This window comes from Nelumbo nucifera, chromosome 6 (assembly GCF_055504915.1).
Source record: "Nelumbo nucifera cultivar China Antique chromosome 6, China Antique-T2T, whole genome shotgun sequence".
In the NCBI taxonomy this organism is placed as follows: domain Eukaryota; kingdom Viridiplantae; phylum Streptophyta; class Magnoliopsida; order Proteales; family Nelumbonaceae; genus Nelumbo; species Nelumbo nucifera.
Window position 1 is genome coordinate 61,651,038 of NC_142654.1, and position 20,596 is coordinate 61,671,633.

Here is a 20,596-nt window from a genome sequence, read left to right on the forward strand (position 1 = left end):
TATCCTCTATTTATAGATTCAGCTTTTTTATCTTACTTATAATAGGCACAAAGCAACCTGAATGGAATACACTTAAACATACATTCCAACAACACACCATTTTATTATATTAATGCATTCCAACCACACTATTTTTGAAGCTTTTCAAATCTCACACTCTAATGGTTTGATCTTGCTCCACATTTCTAGTCCACAATACAATTTGGTGTCTTAATTTTAGACTGTATTCTGAGGTCTAAAAAACAAGAAATTTTGGCAAATTGATCATAAATTAATACTTGATTGGCCATGCCTTAAGAAGTGACCATTGTTGCAGTGTAGATATTCTTTAAGAATTATTTCCTTTTTTTATCAGATTTCTTTTGGCCGTGCCCTAAGAAAGACCACCATTGTTGCAGAATGTAGATATTATTTAAGAATACAAAGAAATATAAGCAGAGAAGCATTGAGGATTGACATTTGGGGTAGGCTTAGTATGTATTTGGTTTTGCAAGTGTTTATAGATGGAGTGCTTATTGCTTTAAATGTTTATTTAAAAAATTTTAAATATTTTATTAATTTTCTTGTTTGATTGGGCGTTTTAGGTAATTAACACCCCATAATTGCTTTTCACCTCAGATTAAAGTACGCCACATAAGCATTTCATTTCAATAAATGTAGGGGCATTGGGAGAACTTCAAATTCTCATTTTCTCCTAGTGCATACAAATCTAAGTATTTCTATTTTTTAGTGTTTATCTCATAAACATTGAAAACCAAACAATGGCTTCATGTACAATAAGCTTCAATGCCTACGTGATAATGATGTGGCCACGTTTTTCTAATAAACGCCCAGAAAACAAAACATAACTTTAAAAAACCGTCCAAAACAAATTAAATCGATTTGTGCTATAATTTTAGGTCACTAGGTAGGAGAAACTAGAATTAGCTTTAAGATTTCAGTGGAAAGTAAACCAAAAGTCAGGGCTGATAAATTTAGCCACTGGATGATGAATTAGCTTTCTTTTACACTTTTGTCCAATCAATTTCAATAGTTGTTCATAAACTATGTTTACATATATAGATGAAATTGACTTTGATGAAAGAAATGCTTAAAATTTGTTTAATTAGAATTCCCTTCTACCCAGAATTGGGACTTGACGTTGAATGGTTTGATCCTACTCCAGATCTGTGAAGCTTTTCAATTTAGCATTCTAATGTCTAATGACTTGATTCCTCTCCACATTTCTAGTCCACCACAAAACAAGAAATGTTTAGCAGACTGACCATATTGAAAGATGTTTATTTGTTGCACAACACTTTTAACCATATCTATATTCGAACATATTCTTTGGTTCTAATAGAGTCTAATACAGTCGTCAGGTATATACAGGCTATTTTCTATCAAAACTAAATAAATAAATAAAATAAACATGGTCCCACACATTGTTTCATGCCTTCGCAACTACACATTCTCTCAATTTTGGCACTTGAGAAAAGTTTTCATACCAACCGAGTGGTGGCTCGGTTTAGGGGTGTTTATGGGTTAGGTTGGGTCGGTTTGAGTTATTTTCTTTAATCGATTCAATTCAGTCAATTTATTTATTGACTAAATTAGAATTGACCGATGCAAACATGAAGGATCGGTTTGAGTCGGGTTTTATATATTTTAAATTAAAATATTTATTTCTAAATATCTATTTATATTTAAGTTTTTATGCAAAATCAAAATATATATTTAAATCGATTAGTTTTTTATGCAAAACTGATTTTTTTGTTAATATATATTTAAATTTATACAAAACTGAATTAAATATTATACCATTGTATTATATTTGTATTGGTTTTACTTTTTAGTTTTTATCATAAATAACCAACTTTTTTTCAAAGCTTAAACAAAACACATAAAATTTATCAACATTTAACATATAGGGGTAGGGGCTAATTAATAATTACTTAAACATATAGGATTGGTTCGGTTCGGTTTGGTTTTGGTTTTCATGTATAAAAGCCGAAATCGAACTGAATTGTCGGTTTATTTTCTCATACAAACCGAAACCGACTGGTGATTTTGAAAAACCGACCAACTTGAGTTGAGTCGAGCCGGTTTGGTCAGTTTGACATTTAATGTGAACCCCCCTATATAGCTCGGTTGGCACGTAATTGGGTAAGCCCTAAACCATTTGCGGTTTTGAACCCTACTACTAACGGTTCCAAATCCACATCCGAGAAGAGTTTGATGTTGCTAGATAAAAAAAAAAGAAGTGTAGAAAGAAAAGTTTCCAACATCTTCAAGTTGAGAGTGATATAAAAGCATGTTTTTGCATTGCATCTACTATGGGTGAGCAAAAAAAACCGAATCCACCAAAACAAACCGACTGAAATTAAATCAAAAAATCGGTTAACTGAACTGATCAGTTCAATTTCGGTTCAGTGTTTTTAAAAAACCGAAGATGCTGATTTGGTTTCGATGAACCAATATAAAAAACCAACAGTTAATCAAACCAACCGATATGCATATATTTCTATATTGTGTGTAATATTATAATTTAATAAGTGTGTATTATATATAAATATATATTTATAATATATGATATATTATTTATTATTTAAAATATAATATTTTATATATATTTATAATTTTTATAATATATATTATAAAAAATAAAATACTAAAAAACGACAAACCAAACCAATGATTAAATGAACCAAACATAACCTAAATGAAAGCGTGAAACACAGGCCGCTGATCAGCTAAAGCGTTAACTAATCCGAATTCAAATCGAATTAGGATAAACGGATGACATTCATTTCAGCCCCACCACCAACCTATCTCGGATGGTCGGACGGAATTATCGACGATGTCGCTCACAGTGAGTCGGAGGTTCTGGGCGTGTTAGCTTAGAAGTTTCTCTGCACACGACGGTGGTTCTGCGTTCTGCCTGCGTCCGGATTCCTCTAAATGCGTACCACCTGTTTGGAAAGAGTCAACGTCTGAAAAACATGCATCGAATACCGTGCTTCCAAGCTACTGACGATGATAAAAGGCAAACCCGGTATTTGGTAATTACAGTACTATTTTCTCTCGTCACAGCAGATATCGTCATACTCCATTACTCAAAATGTATGTATGCAGCTTTGCAGGTATCAAAAAGAAAAGAAAAAGTTTTGCAGTTTGTCCACGGAGACCTCACCTCTCCGGAACCAACACCGTCAATCCATCGGATCCTTGCTCTTGTTGCTGTCCTTCACAGAGATTCTTTACAACGTACCAGCCAAATATTTGATTTGATGTTTACAGGATCCTAGGGTAAAAGCTAGGGTTTTCCTTGGGTCTTTTAGACTTTACAGTTTACTTTATTTGGGCGCATCGTGTTGAGGATATGATTGCCCTTACAAGGATGGTTGTGTCGTTTGTCAATAACAAATGCCATTAATATTGTATTAATTATTAAATCCACGTTTGATCTTCCGCATGGTTCACACTTCATGCTTTACCTTTTATAAACAAACCTATTGTGTCCCGGTTATCGTTATTATCATGGTTTTTAAAATCGAACCGGTCGGCACATTCTGACAAAAAATAATAAATTTGAAAAATGATTAAAACGGTTCGAACGGTTCTAATAGTTAATCAGCTAGTTCAGCGGTTTGCTGATCAAAATCAATAGTTTTAAGAAAAAAAGGTTTTGAGGGAAAATGAAATTGGTTAGGTGATCGATTTCTGGTTTTTTCAGTCCGACCGTCCGGTCCGGTCCGGTTTTGAAAACCATGGTTATTATCATTAATTAATAAGCATACATGTTACATGATTCTCACAACTTAAACAACTAATACAACATCAAGGGTGTTTTTAGATGAGAAATTGGTGGTAGGGATTAATCTAGACTATATCACATTCTACAATTGTTAACTGTGGATAAATTGTGTGGATTGAATCAGTTAACACCCACAGTGGTATGGTGTTTTAATTTTATGTATTTTATATATATTTTATGAATGATTTATACAATCAGTCATAATTGTCTAATTTTTGTATTTTATATGATAAATATATTGAAAAAAGCATTGATAAATTAAAAAATTATTATTTTTAAAATTTAAAAACTAAAAAGAAAGAAAAGTATATTTAAAAGAGATGTATTGTATCAAAATAAAGTGTAGAAATGTTATGGATCAGCCACATCCACGAGATATATGTGTGACCGAGATTTTGGACTATGGACAAGGACAACTCACGATATAATGTAGACCAGTCCTGTCTACAACCAACCAAACTCCATAGCAATCCCATGGCGTAGACTGAAACAGGCCTTCCATGAGATGACCACAGTTCCAAATGATAAGGATAGGAAGAGTCTGATCCCAGCAGATAAGGATAGTAAGAGTTTGATTCCAAGTCAATCAAGTAAATCACAATCGGATAGAAAACCAAAGCTATCTTTATCTCTCTCTAAAGCTTATCCTGTAAAACTATTAATCTATCTATACTTGTAATCTATACACACTACAACATACATACATACATACATACATACATACATATATATATATATATATATATAGATAGATAGATAGATAGATAGATAGATACTCTCAAGTCACTGATCATTATTGTGAATTCATTCACAGAAATCTAGTTTTCGTTTCATGGTATTAGAGCTAGGATTCATCATGTCAAGCTCGACTTCAACATTCCCCACTACAACCCGGTCAACCAACACTATTGTAAATTTGAATCTCCCATCTATAGTAAGTCATTTGGTTTCTGTTAAGTTAGATCACACTAACTATCTGTTGTGGCGATCTCAATTTGTTGCTGTGCTCAAAGGCTTTAAAGTTATGAGTTATATAGATGGAACTATTACACCACCCATGAAAGTTATTACTGAGAATGAATGGACAAAGTATTGACAATCCTGATTTCATGTTATGGGAACAACAAGATCACCTCCTTTTGAGTTGGATCCTCTCCTCTCTTACTGAAGGAGTTTTAGCCCAGGTAATAGGGTATACTACTCCAAAGAACGTATGGGATGCTCTTGCTCGCCTGTTTGCTTCAACATCGCAGGCACATATTATGCAACTTAGTTTTGAGTTGAATCATCTGAAGAAAACAAATTTGTCCATGGTAGATTATCTATAAAAAGCTAGGCTAATATCTGATAATTTAGCCGCTGTTGGAGAGTTAGTTTCAGACTCTGAATTAATACAATTTGTCCTAGGTGGCCTTGGCCCAAATTATGAGTCTTTAGTCACTCCATTGTTGTTGTGTGCTAGTGAGCACACCTTTGATGATATTCAAGCCCTACTCACCAACCATGAACTTCGGTTGGAACACACTCAAACTCTATTTGAATCTTTTCAACCACAAGCTAATATGGCTGTTCAGAAACGTTATCAATCTATTAGGACTGATGACTATAGAAACGAACAAAAGACTTCTGATGGAAAGGGTAAGAAACCAAATCCCTTTCAAGGAGTCAAATGCCAAATATGTCACAAGCTAAACCATACAACCAACCTACAAGTTTAGAGCCAAGTTTGACAAAGATTTTCGTCTAGAAAAGGGCTCTCCTACTACATATACTGCTTCTACAGGGCCAGTGATTAACAATAGTTGGTACCCAGATTCAGGTGCCAGTCATGATATGACAGTTGATCTTGCCAACTTGCACTTGCAATCTGAATACTCTAGACCAGAACAAATCACTATTGGAAATGGAGAAGGTTTGTCAATTAAACACACTGGGTTTGCTATTATTTCTTCACCATCACATTCCTTTGTTCTGAAAGATATTATACTTCATGTACTTCAGATTTGCAAAAACTTGTTGTCAGTATCTAAATTTGCTAAACATAACAGTTGTTATTTTGAGTTTCACTCAGACAAATTCTTTGTGAAGGATCAACAGACAAGGAAAGTCATGTTGGAGGGATGTAGTAGAGATGGTCTCTATGAGTTATAGACAAGAGCAAGTAAAGTATCTAATCCAAGTTCTTCTCTCTCAGCATTCCTAGGTGTCAAAATTTCGATGAATAAATGGCATGAGCGGTTGGGTCACTATGCACCTCGCATTGTGAGGCATGTTCTCAATCCAACTCGTTACCGATATTTATAAATAAAATAATTGATTTTTGTCATGCATGTCCTCTTGGCAAAAGCCATAAGTTACCTTTTTCAGTTAATGAGTCCTTATACAATGCTCTTTTTGACTTACTGTTTTGTGATGTTTGGGGAGCGTCACTTGTAAATTCAGTTCATGGATTTAATTACTATTTTATTTTTGTTGATGATCATTCTAGATATCAATGGATTTTTCCACTTGTTAAGAAATCATATGCTATTGACACCTTTGTCAAATTTAAATTGCAAGTTGAAAATTTTTTAAATACCAAAATTAAATCCATTCAAACAGATGGAGGATGAGAATTTGTCAAATTTAAATCCTTTCCGAACCAATGTGGCATTTTGCATCGTTTCTCTTGTCCTCACACCCAAGAACAAAATGGGCGTGTTGAGAGACGCCATAAGCAAATAGTTGAAATGGGGATAACTTTACTAGAGAAATCTGATGTCCCTAAGAATTATTGGTGGAAAGCATTTCAGACGTCTGTTTTCATTGCTAATCAACTTCCTACAGAAGTGCTTGCTATGAAATCTCCTTGGGAAGTATTATATCATACTAAACCTGATTATAGCATGTTGAAAGTGTTTGGTTGCACCTGTTATCCTCTTCTTCGACCCTACAACAGGAATAAACTTGAAGCCCGTTCTATTGCTTGTGTATTTATGGATTATCCTAAAGGCTACAGTGGGTACAAATGTTTCCATCTTTCTACAGGGAGAGATTTTATTTCATGACATGTTCAGTTTGATGAAGATACATTTCCCTTCAAGTCCCATTGTGCAACTTTAGTCACTTCTAACTCTTTTTCATTGGTAAAGAGTTCTACCACATCTATTGGACCTCCTCCTATTGTTGAAGCCTCACTATGTGATACTGTATCAAGTGATAATGTTCATAATTCAGTTACTTCTCCAATTTCAAGTGATAATGTTCCTTTTATCACACCATCAAGTTGTGATTCAGTTGCTGCCACACCATCAAGTTCTACTAGTTCTCATTCTGAAGCCACTCATTCCCCTGAGGTTGTTATTGAAAGTGCTGCCTTTATTCCACCACTTGTCACCAATGCACACCCAATGATTACTCATGGGAAGGTTGGTATTTATAAACCCAAAGTTTATTTTGCCTCTCATCACCCACTAGAAGTCGATGATGATGAGCCAACTTGTTTCAGTCAAGCCAACAAAAGTGCTCAATGGTGGAATGCTATGTTAGCAGAAATTGATGCCCTTCAATGAAATGGAACTTGGACTCTTGTTCCTCGCACTGATGATATGAATTTCATTGGATGTAAGTGGGTTTTCAAAACCAAGAGAAACCCAGATGGCCCTATTAGTCGTTATAAGGCACGACTTGTGGCCCAAGGTTACAATCAACGACCTAGGATTGACTTTACTGAAGAATTTAGTCCAGTTATAAAACCAGCAACTATGTGCATTGTTCTTACCATTGCTTTGTCCAAGAGTTGGACTATAAGGTAGCTTGATATTCAAAATGCATTTCTTCATGGAGATCTTGAAGAAAATGTTTACATGAAGCAACCTCCAGGCTTTGTTGATCAAAAGTTTCCTACTCATGTCTGTCATTTACATAGGTCTCTTTATGGGTTAAAACAAGCTCCTCGGGCTTGGTTTCAAAAGCTTAGTACTTTCTTACTTTAGGCTGGTTTTTAGGCATAAATAGCAGATACTTCTTTATTTATACTTACATCTCCTTCGTGTGTTATTTTTATACTCGTTTATGTCGACAACATCATTATCACTGGTTCAGATTCTACTGCTGCATCAAATCTTATTGCTACCATGAGCACCTCCTTTATTGTTAAGGACTTGGTCCATTACATCTTTTTCTTAGTGTTGAAGTGGTTCGTAGCTCCAACAGCATTTTTTTGTCTCAGAAACAATATATAGTGAATCTTCTTCAGAAAGCTCACATGGATGGCGCAAAACCTTATGGAATTCCCATGGCATCCACTTGTAAACTTCAACGGCACACTTGAGAAGCTCTTCCAGATCCCTCTTTATATAGGAGCATCGTGGGTGCTTTGTAGTACCTAACCATTACCCATCCTAGCATAGCCTTTTCTATCAACAAGGTATGCCAGTACATGCATGCCCCTATTATTGAGCATTGGAGTGCAGTCAAGCACATACTCAGATATTTGAAGCACACTATTAATTATGGGTTTTGTTTGCTTGTTGCTCCTTTTGCTTCTCTTCGCCTTCATGCATTCTTAGTTGCTGATTGGGCAGGTTGTTTGGAAGACAGAAGGTCTCAAGGTGGTTCTTGTATCTACCTAGGCCCCAATCTGATCTCATGGTACTCTAAAAAGCAAGCAACTGTTTCTTGGTCTAGTATTGAATCTGAATATCGAAGCATAGCCTATGCTACTTCAGAATTACTTTGGCTCCAATCTCTCCTTTGTGAACTTGTTATCCTTCCTATTTCTCCTCCTGTCCTCTAGTTGATAAACTTGGTGCGACATACTTAACTACAAATCCTATTTTTCATGCTCGCACCAAGCATATAGAGATCGATTACCACTTTGTTCGGGAGCAAGTTGCTCACAAGGCCTTAGTTGTTCGTTTTATCTCTAGTTAAGATCAGTCAACAGACATTTTTACAAAACCACTTAGCTCTTCCCGATTTTCTTTCTTGAGGAATAAGCTGATGGTGCATCCTCCCCCCATCTGCTTGTGGGGGGCTGATAAGGATAGGAAGAGTCTGATCCCAACGGATAAGGATAGTAAGAGTTTGATTCCAAGTCAATCAAATAAATCACAGTTGGATAGATAACCAAAGCTATCTTTATCTCTCTATAAAGCTTATCCTGTACAGCTATTGTACACACTGCAGCATATATATATATATATATCTTGAGTTCATTCATAGAAATCTAGTTTTCGTTTCACCAAACACCACACAAATACCCGCCTTTGACTCCTATTTTCTCTCATCCTTCACTGCTCCTGATGGAGGACGATTTGGCCCGACCTCGTAGCACGGGTACACGTGGACGTGACCTTGCTCAAGCGATGACTCAACGTGACAGCACAGCAGGCACAGCCGCAACTCGGTGGGAAAGTCACACCGAGTTCAACCCGGCAAATCGGTGGAATAGACTACTCACCGGGAGCCGCCTAGCCCTCACCTCCTCCCCGGGGCTAAGGTATCCCAAGCTGCCTCCGAGCTCGGAGCCCCCTGACCTCTCCTAATATCCGAGCTCCTCCTAGTGGAGGTCAGGCCACTCCCAAACAGGAACACACCGATTCGTTTATAGATACCCCGAGGTGAAGACACCTTGGGCTAGACAGCTCGGCTTAGCTTGCCACAGGCAACTCGTCGCTTACAAGATAGCCCGACACAGGGTAACTCGCGGAAGGGTAGCTCGGCATATCGCAGGAGGATCTCCTGCCCGACCACTGTACCCAACAAATTTGGGGGCAGCAACCATATCCCTCGTCAGGCAGCATCGTGCCTGCCACCTTTAAAGGGTGCCTTACACCAAACAGGCACGTACCCTACGGTGACGGCCCAGCGCGTGCCACCTCCGCCCAGCTAGTAACGGCTGTGGCAGACTAACAGTGGCGGTTATACCTGCCTTGTCAGAGGCTGGTGGACCTGATACAACAGATTTCTGTTATAAGGAGCTAATATCAAGGGACAGAGGTATCATCTTCTACTCTCATGCTATCCGCACTCTTAGCCTTCATCTTCTCCTTGCTTCTCCTACAGAATACTAACTTAAGCATCGGAGTGTTCCCGCCGGGCAGGCCCCCGGGGATTATTCTTCTTCTCCATCTCAGGTACCTTCCAGGAGCCATGTAAGTGCCAGCTAGGAGTGACCGGATTGCGCACCATCATTTGGCGTCGTTTGTAGGAAACGCTTCTAAAAGCCTTCCTCTAAACCTTCACAGTTCTTCCTTCTCTGAAAAACTCGACACTCATGGCTTCCTCAAGCAACGTTGGACGAAGTATGGCGATGGGTAACTCTAGGGCACAACCCCAGGTTCCCACGGTCTGCATTAGGTAGTTCACCATTCCCCTCTCGATGGACGGAGTCCCCAGCCTGAGCATGCCGCGAGCAACAACGCCTGTGGGGTTCCCCTACCTACCTCGGTCGAAACGACCTTTGCTAAACCAACTGTCATCCCTCTGGTGACTGGCCAGAGCCAGCTCGACGATTTGATGCAGTGCATGTAGGCCATGCAAGCCCAAGTGTAGCAGCTCCAGCAACACCAGCTTTATCAACAGCAAGTGTTGCACCACGTCTCCCAGTACCAGTGTCAGCAGCAATTCCCTCAACTGCCTCAACCTCAGCTTCAGCAGCCGCAACTCCCTCCTTGGCACCCAGTCTCACCGCGGGCTAGGTCTCGCCGCCAGGAGGAGCACCTCTCCCGCCAAGGGGAGGCCCCCTAGAACCCTCCTAAGAGCCAGGCCTCCTCCCGCGGCAGACAAGAAAGACCGGCCACTCCGGTCTCACTGCGGGCAGTCAGGTTGGGAGGACCTCAGCTCGCCAGGTCCACGTCGCTTCAACCCTCAAAGCCCGATACCTTGTTCCTAGAGAACCGGTTAGAGATCCTGGCCGCAGGCTCCAAGCAGGATCCCTTTGTCCTCAGCCATCACCAGCGGCCTGAGCTACTTCCTGCACACACCATTCTTGACAGCATAGAGGTGAGCATCACGAACGCCGAGCCCACCAAGAAGTAAAGATGCCGCTGCTGAGCTCACCGATCTGCCACCCACAACCTGTTCGAGCTCGAAGCCAGAGAAGAGGTAAGCTCGGGCGAAGCTAAGGCTCCCCTCCTTTCAGTTCCATCCCCCTGTCTTCCGAACTCCTAGCATTCCCAATGCCTAAAGACTTCAAGCCCCCCCCTCTTGACAAGTATGACGGGTCGTTTGACCCAAATGACCACGTAGATTCCTTTCAATCGCAGATGCACTTGACGAGAGCCAGCGAGTTGTGCGTGTGTGTGGCCTTCTCCACCACTTTCAGAGGAGTAGCCTGCACATGGTACCGGAACCTAGCACTCGGATCAATAAGAAGTTGGGTGCAGTTTGCGCAAGCCTCCACGTCCCACTTCATCACCAGCAAGCGGTGCCTGCGAACTGAAGAAAGCCTCCTCAACATAGTGCAGAGAGAGGGAGAGTCCATCCGAGGCTATACCAAGCGGTTCAACGATGCGTGCATGCATATACCATGCCTGGATCCCGCCGTGCGCCTCGCAGCAGCCAAGAACGGCGTGACGCATAAAGATTTCAAATGGCACATGGTCGTCAACCAATCGGCGACCATAACCGATTTCCTTAAGCTCGCGGATAGGTTTATAGCCACAGAGGAAGAGATCAACCAGAAGGGCGAAGGCGCGCCCGAGAAGAGAAAAAGGGAAGGAGAGCCTTCTAGTCAAGGGGACAACCGAAAGAAAAAAGATGCAGCTCAAGGGGCAAAGTCGGGTCAGTCGTTCCGAGCTCCTGTAGTGGACCGAACTGATTACACCCAACTGAACGCGAAGCTGGATGAAATCCTGATGGCGATCAAGGATGCCCCGTATGTGAAGTGGCCACCCCGTTTGAGGGGGAATCCCAATGAGAGAAGTAAGAACTTGTACTGTAGTTTTCAGAGATATCACGGTTACAGTACCGAAAATTGTAAGAACCTTCGCGACAAGATAGAGGAGCTCATCCGTCGCGGATATCTAAGGAACTTTATAGAAAATAATAATAATGATAATAATAAAACAGGTCAGCGAGGGGAGCACGGTAAGGACGCTCCCGAGTCCAACAACAGGCCGACTGAACAGTCGTAGAAGCAGCCTCCGGAAGAGAGGCCAGTTCGGGGCACCATCCACGTGATAGTGGAAGGCTCGATCGTCGCGGGTTGTACTTCTGCGGTAGCTCGGATGTCAGCTCGTGAAGCTGCTCGGGAAGAACAAAATCTTCCGAAGTGGCCAAAGACAGAAGAGCCAATTTTCTTCAGAGAAGATGATGCGCGAGGGGTCCATTACCCTCACGACGATGCACTTGTGATAAAGCTGAGGATCAACGACTTCGAGGTCAGGCGCGTACTCGTCGACTCGGGCAACTCGATAGATATTCTCTTTAAAGCCGCGTTCGACCAGCTTCAGTTGCAGGGAAGTGACTTGAAACCTGCGAACACTCCTTTGGTGGGCTTCAGCGGAGAAGAAGTCAGGCCCCTTGGGAAAGTGACAGTACCTGTGGAAGTCGGCACATGGCCCTACGTAGTCAGACTCAATCACGACTTCCTGGTGGTCGCGACCCCCTCCCCATACAATGCCATAATAGGTCGGCCAATCACCCATGTCCTACGGGCGGTGGTCTCCACTTATCATTTGACAATGAAGTTCCCTACAGACTTCAGTGTGGGGGTAGCGCGGGGCTATGTCGCCGCCCAAAAGGGAAAGACCAAGGTGGCCGACGACCTCGAACTGGAGCGGCCTACAGAGCAAGGCGAAGAACGAGCTGCACCCACGGAAGAAACAGTCGTTGTTCCAACATCATCCGTAGACCCAGTTTGGACGCTTCAGATCGGTGCTTCCGTTCAAGAACCTCTACGATCCGAACTGGTAAGTTTCTTACTTCAAAATTTAGATGTTTTTGCATGGTCTGCGGCAGAGATGCCCGGTATAGACCCTAACCTTATAACTCACAAGCTGAATTTTGATCATGTAGTTAGGCCTGTTAGACAAAAGAAACGCAACTTACCCCCGAAGCGGTGGAAAGCGGTTGAGAAGCTCCTCGCAGCTGACTTCATAAGAGAAGTCCACTACCCGAGCTGGGTAGCCAATCCCGTTCTGGTAAAGAAGGCTAACGGCAAGTGGCGCATGTGCATCGACTACACCGACCTAAACCAAGCCTGCCCGAAAGACTGCTTCCCGCTCCCCATAATTGACCGTTTGGTGGATGCGACCTCAGGGCACGAGTTGCTGAGTTTCTTAGACGCCTATTCGGGCTATAACCAAATCAAGATGGACCCGGCGGACGAAGAAAAGACTGCTTTCATCACGGAGTTCGGTCTATACTGTTACAAGGTTGTGCCCTTCAGGTTGAAAAACGTAGGGGCAACCTTTCAAAGGCTTGTAAATAAGTTGTTTGCGCCTCTAATTGGCAGAAAAGTAGAATGCTATGTAGACGACATGGTTGTCAAAACTCAATTTTCGCATGAATTAATACAAGACTTGCATTATGTTTTTGAAATTTTGCGTAAGTTTAATATGAGATCGAACCCAAACAAGTATGTATTCGGTCTGACATAGGGTAAATTCCTAGGATACATCGTTAACCGACGCGGCATTGAAGCCAACCCGGATAAGATTAAGGCCATCTTAGATATAAGATCACCTCGGAAGTTGAAGGAGGTTTAGAGGTTGAGTGGCCGCATAGCCGCCCTAAGCCGCTTCATGTCCAAATCGGCGGACCGCTGTCTGCCATTCTTTAAGGCAATTAAGAGCAAAGGGTTCGAGTGGACCCAAGACTGCCAGCTCGCATTTGACGAGCTCAAGAAATACCTCGCTAGTATGCCAATCTTAACCCGGCTCGAAGAGGGTGATGTTTTAGAACTGTACCTCTCGGCGAGCGACGAAGTGGTCAGTTCGGTACTAATAAAGGAAGTAGATCGGGTCAAGCGACACATCTATTATGTTAGTAAAGTATTGCAGGGAGCCGAGACGAGATATTCAGAGATAGAGAAGCTAGCATACGCACTGGTAATTGTAGCTCGGAAGCTCCGCCCGTACTTTCAAGCTCACACTGTTATCGTACTCACCGACAAACCTCTAAAGCAAGTCTTACTTAAGCCCAAGGTCTCTGGTCGGTTGACGAAGTGGGCCGTTGAGCTCAGCGAGTATGACCTCCAGTACAAGCCGCGAACTACCATTAAGGCTCAAGCCTTAGCAGATTTCATCACCGAATGGACATTTAGTTCCGAAATTCCCAGGCTGGTTGAGCACGAGGTCCCCAGTTCGGGCGAGCCCGAAGCTCCAGGCCGGTTGAGTTCGAGCCCCGTGAGGAAGCAGCCAGTGTGGCATCTCTCCTAGTTCAACCAAACGCGAGCTGGGATGAGGAGCCCTGGATCCTTCACGTAGATGGCTCCTCGAACCAACGGGGCAGCGGAGCCTGAATATTCCTGCACGGCCCAAGTAGCACGAAACTGGAGTATGCGCTACGCTTCGAGTTCACGACATCTAACAATGAAGTGGAGTACGAGGCATTGATAGCCAGACTAGCGTTAGCCAAAGAAGTAAAAGCATGCACATCGTTATCTGCAGCGACTCCCAACTCGTGGTCAACCAGGTCACTGGCGAGTACGAAGCTCACGAGCTTACCATGGTCGCTTACTTAGCCAAAGTCAGAGAGGCCCTGCTCAACTTCCAGTCACACTTCATCAGACAAATCCCTAGGTCGGAGAACGCTGAGGCCAACGCCTTGTCCAGGTTAGCCAGCACTAGCGACATCACCATGAGAACCGTGTACATAGAGGACCTGCCTTGGCCTAGCATTCTCGGGGGAGGGGGGGCAGAGGAGGTCGCTCCCGTCGTTCAAGCAGAGTCGATCTGGATTGACCTGCTCGTGAGCTTCTTGCTATACGAGACCCTCCCTACAGATTGCAATATGACCAGAAGGGTGCAGCGCCAGGCAGCCAAATATGTCATGATTGACGAACGGCTATACCGAAGATCTTACACGTTCCCCTACCTGCGTTGCTTGCGACCTACCGAAGCTGAACTCGTACTCCACGATACTCATGAGGGTCTGTGCGGTGGATACTTGGGGGGTAGGGCCCTCGCCCAAAAGGCACTTCGACAGGGGTATTATTGGCCAACGATGAAGGCAGATGCCATTGAGCTCGTTAGAAAATGTGACAAATACCAGAAGCACGCCAATATTCTCCACCAACCTGCTGCCAACCTCAAGTATCTCACCAGCCCGTGGCCCTTCGCACAATGGGGCATCGATCTACTCGGGCCATTCTCGCCAGCAACGGGTGGGAGGAAGTTCTTAGTAGTAGCAGTGGGTTACTTCACCATGTGGGTAGAGGTTGAACCCCTTGTAACGATCACATCCCGGAACATTCAAAACTTCTTTTGGAAGAACATCGTGTGCCGCTTCGGGTTACCTTGGGTACTGATTTCTGACAATGGCAAGCAGTTCGAGGACATCAAATTTCAAGACTGGTGCCAAGACATGGGGATTCGACAAAACTTTACTTCAGTCGCACACCCTTAAGCAAACGGTCAGGCAAAAGTCACAAATAGAGCCATCCTCCGCGGACTGAAGGCACGGTTAGACCGAGCTAAAGGGTTGTGGGCAGATGAGCTACCTAGTGTTCTATGGGCCTACCGGTCCACGAAGAAGACCGCCATGGGAGAAACCCCCTTCAACCTCACCTACGTCACTGAAGCAGTTATCCCCGCAGAGATCGAAGTTCCTACGCTGCGACTAGAAGCATACAGTGATCAGACGAACGAAGATGAGCTGCGTACCAACCTCGATCTACTTGATGAAGTAAGGGACCTCGCATACATCAGGACCACAGCCTACCAGCAGAGAGTAGCTCGGTACTATAATGCCAGGGTCAAGAAGCGGTACCTCCGCGTTGGCGATGTGGTCCTTCGTAAAGTCATGGTACCTGAGCTCGGCGCTAGCAAGCTTGGGTGCAACTGGGAAGGGCCTTATCAAGTGAAATGAGTGCTCGGTGAAGGAACGTACGAGCTCAAGACCCTCAAAGGAAAACAAGTACCTCGGGCATGGAATATTGTCAACTTAAGACAATACTATCTGTAACAACTGAGTAGGCCACGAGCCACTCCCCGAGCCTAAGGGCCAAAATACTGAGCTAACATGACCTCGGCGTAATAAGATCCAATCGTCTCCATAACATGGGTGAACTTCAAGGGCAGACCACAAGTCACCCCCCAGCTTACAGGCTAAGGCATTGAGCTAACCAACACCTCGGCACTACATAAGACCTAGCCTCCTTAACGGCATAGGCTAAGTACCCTAAATACCCAAGGCATAGGCAGCTCGGGTGTAAACATTACAGCACGTAGCCCGCCCTAGTGTATCACAGGTTGAACTCGGTAGGGACGACCGATGTCCACCTAACCCAGATGAAGACAGGTCGGGCATATGCCCTACTATGTCACTCACCTCGGTGTGCCCCATCACATCACCCCTACTAAGTATTAGGAGATAGTTCGGGGTGATGGCAGTTAAGCAACACCCACTTCGAGAATTTAACTCGATAGGTTAACAACTTGGGGTGAGACGATCATTTCGGCAAAAGTGAATTGCACAAACACTTGGCAAAAAATATTTCTTCATTACCTAAATATGTTCAGTACAAAGGAGAAGGAAGTCGAGCTCGCAGGCCCAGAATACAAGGAGCACCTGACTATTTGGGAGGCTCATCAGCCTTACTCGGGGCTTCTTTAGGGGTCTCCTCGGAAGAATCAGTCAGATCGGCAGCGTCAACCTCCCCGTTGCCGCCATCATCTTCAGAGTCTGGGTCATCCGCGGCCTAGCGTGCCATGTCATCCATGATGTTGAAAGAAGTGAAGGCGCTTATATCCAAGTTGGGGTAAGCACGCCTTATCCACCACCGACCGAGCTTGAACCCCCTACGGTAGGCCTTTGACATTACGTTATCGAACCTCGACGACTTGACGTTGTCGATGACGGACTGAACCTTGGTCTGCTTCAAAGCGTCGTTGAAGATCTCCGTCTTCTCCTTAATATCGACCTTAAGAGACTTCTCATGCTCCAAGGCCTCCTTGGTTCCCTTGTGGGCCTGCATCTCGAGTTGCGAAGCCTTCTGGGCCATTTTGAGGCTTTCCACCTCGAGCTTTAGGGCTTCCTGACCAACTCGGAGCCCGTTCACCTCGGCCTTCAGCCTGTCTCGTTCACGGGCCAGCTCCTCCCTCTCTAACGCCAAGGCGTTATTCAGGCTCCTCTGAGCGGCGGCAACACTCTCCAACTGATGGACCTTGTCCTGTGTTGCCTTCAGCTCGGCATGAGCCACGCGGGATGACTCCTCATCAGCCAAAGCGCGCCTCAGGTGTTTGTCAGATTGGAAAGTCAAGGCATGCCCGACAGTGTTTGCCTAGCAGAAGGAAACTGGTCAGTAAAAAAAAAAGGGGGGGGATAGAGTGTTGGCTCACGGAATACGAACTTACCACCATGATGTGGGTTGCAGCACGGCCCCCGAGCTGACCTGGGGAGAGTTCGGCCCAACTCACGACCTCTGCATTGATGATGCCCCTCTTACTTCGGTCGAGGCTGACCTCGGGATCCAAGATGGACTCCTCCTCCTCTCCAGTCCCTGAACTGGACGCCGCCGCATCTGCAGCGCGGTGAGCCGACTCTTCGGTGGCCTCGGCAGCTGCCCCAGCAGAACTCGGGGCCTCAGTGGCAGCCCCGATAGCCTCCAGATCTATCACTGGAGGGGTATTGTTAAGCTTGGGCTTAGGGGTGGGTATCTGGGGATGATCGGGCTCCGGGGAGGGAGCCCTCAGCGACTCCACACGAGCCTTCTTGGCAGCCCGCTTCTTCCTCTTTTTCATTTGGATGAGGAGCCTAGGAGCTGTAATCCTTTCTTCCTCGTCCATGGAACCTGCAACGAAGTTGGCGTCAGTAAACCCGAAGACACCAAGCAGATAAAAGCAAAGCACCAAAAGATAGAAATAGACCTACCTGGGCTCAAACCGACCTGAACGAGCTTATCTTCGGTGATGTACTCCTGATGATCGAGCTCGGCCTGAGCCCACGAGTGGAAGGTCTCCCGCGTCTGCTGGTTGAGGGCGATGCTGGTAGCCTGGGTGGCCACCCTCCAGCTAGTAAGGAAGGGCCACCCTGTGCTGGCCCAAAACACAAAATATTCCTTCTTCTAGGCTGGGACCTTGCTCAGGAACTTATGCAACAGCTTGAAGCCTGAGCGAGGAGACAAGTAGTAGACCTGCCCATGCTCGAGTGGAGCGCTAGAGGCACTCTTTTTTATTAGCAGAGTATGCCCACGTCCAAAGAGAACTTCCGTTCGTGATAGAGGGAAATGGTTCCCACCAAATTCCGAATGGAATTGGGGTGAAGCTGATCCAGTGTGATGCTGAAACACCCCAACACCTCGGGGATAAGGGGGTGAAGAGAGAGACGAAGCCCACCGATGAGTTGTTCCCTGAAGATCACGACCTCATCTGGACCGTGCTCCCAGGGGAAATTGCCAGTGGGAAGGCTGTAGGAGTACTCTGAAGGAAGGTTAAATTGCTGAATGAGGTCTTGGAGCCTCTCCAGCATCAGAGTAGAAGGACCGAACTGGTCTGACATCCGAACTCGATGAGAGGTGAACGCCAGTTTACTCGAGGTTGCCCATGCCTCGTGGGAAGGCCGGGCAATAGCAGGGTCACCATGTCCCGAGGTGCCCGCCTCGGGTCCGTCCAAGATACTGCCCCCACTAGACATAAGGAAGAATGAACTGAGAAAAAAGAAAAGAGGGAAGACTCGAGGACTCACCAAAAAGAGACGAAACCGAGCTAGAGACCTCAGACGCGAGCTCAAGGCGAAAAACACTTAGCGATGAAGGAAAATGGCCAAAATCCCGCTATTTATAGTCACGGGGCTCAGTAGCCAATGATCAAGATTGGATCAATCCAACGGACCTCAAAGAAACCGTCTGCGGGACTCTCAAGGCGAATTTGGTTTAGCACGTTTTTTGACATCCATGCAGCATAAAGCGCGTGACGTTCGTGTGTGAATTGCACGAGACACAGGTTTTTCCCTCCACACAAACCGAAGACCCAACCGGTCCAACCGCTAAACCGCCCAACATCGCGGCATGAGAACCGAGCCAAATCCACCCAGCAAACCATGAACTCCTCGCACTGGGGCCCCGTCCCCAGCACGGGGAGTGGGGGCAATTGATAGAGGACGATTTGGCCAGACCTCATAGCACGGGTACACGTGGGCGTGACCTTGCTCAAGCGATGACTCAGTGTGACAGCACAACAGGCATAGCCGCAACTCAGGGGGAAAGTCACACCGAGTTCAGCCCGGCAAATCGGCGGGATAGACTACTCGCCGGGAGCCGCCTAGCCCGCACCTCCTCCCCGGGGCTAAGGTACCCCAAGCTGCCCCCGAGCTCGGAGCCCCCTGACCTCTCCTAATATTCGAGCTCCTCCTAGTGGAGCTCAGGCCACTCCAAGACAGGAACACACCGATTTGCTTATAGATACCCCGAGGTGAAGACCTCGGGCTAGACATCTCGGCTTAGCTTGCCACAGGCAGCTCGTCGCTTACAAGATAGCCCGGCACAGGGTAACTCACAGAAGGGTAGCTCGGCATATCACAGGAGGATCTCCTACCCGACCACCGTACCCGACAAATCTAGGGGCAGCAGCCATATCCCTCGTCAAACAACGTCGTGCCTGCCACCTTTAGAGGGTGCCTTACACCTGACAGGCACGTACCCAGCGGTGACGGTCCCACACGTGCCACCTCAGCCCAGCCAGTAACGACTGTGGCAAACTGACAGTGGCGGTTATACCTGCCCTGTCAGAGGCCGGTGGACCTGATACAACGGATTTCTGTTATAAGGAGCTAATATCAAGGGACGGAGGTATCATCTTCTACTCTCGCACTATCTGCACTCTTAGCCTTCATCTTCTCCTTGCTTCTCCTACAGAATACTAACTTAAGCATCGGAGTGTTCCCGTCAGGCAAGCCGTCGGGGATTCTTCTTCTTCTCCATCTCAGATACCTTCCAGGAGCCACGTAAGTGCCAGCTAGGAGTGACCGGATTGCACACCATCAGCTCCCTTTGCCATCCACTCCTCTCTCTCTCTCTCTCTCTCTCTCTCTAGAATACCCCTATTATGATTTAAGAATAAGAATGGTTGCCCTAATTGTAAGTTAGACCCTCACGGTTCAGTTGGGTTTATTAGAAACCGAATTGGTCTTTCGAAACCAAACTGAAATCAATAAGCTAATTGGTTCTTAATTCAACCTTTTGTTTTTTATTTATAATATATATTATCAATAAATATATAATTATATAATATAAATATTGCAGATAACTGTAATAGATTTATAGAAGTATTGCCACGGAATAATCGCAGTAGAAGGACTATTGACTCCATAGATGTCTGGTTAGTAATAATCGTGTGAGGAGGATCACTAACTCTCTTTGCAAAGGCCATTCATGGATACTCTTCATATTTAAACTTAAAACACAAATACCTTTCGTAGGACATAAGACAAAATAAATAAAGTAAAATGTGGTCTAAGAAGCAAATAGAGAAAAATACTATTTATACAACATATATTATTTAGGAGAATGATTGTTCAACACACCTTAAGAATTCTTAGCCCCATAGTACATTTGGGGTAGGTGTCAGCTTGAAATTGATGTTAATATACAAGCGAGTATTGGTGTTTTAGGGTGTGATGTAATGGTTTCTGGTCGTGTATCAAATTTTTGAC

At 44.6% G+C, this 20,596-nt stretch overlaps 1 protein-coding gene across 1 annotated transcript in view; it reads right to left on the minus strand.

Annotated features, from left to right (window-relative positions):
* Positions 1–2,921: 2,921 nt before the first annotated feature.
* Positions 2,922–20,596, minus strand: part of LOC104604294 (protein CHAPERONE-LIKE PROTEIN OF POR1, chloroplastic-like) — a 41,677-nt gene continuing 24,002 nt past the window's right edge. Inside the window, exon 5 of the mRNA XM_088889293.1 lies at positions 2,922–2,951. Coding sequence (XP_088745419.1) covers positions 2,937–2,951 — 15 coding nt within the window. The 3' untranslated portion in view covers positions 2,922–2,936. The remainder of the gene's footprint in view (positions 2,952–20,596) is intronic.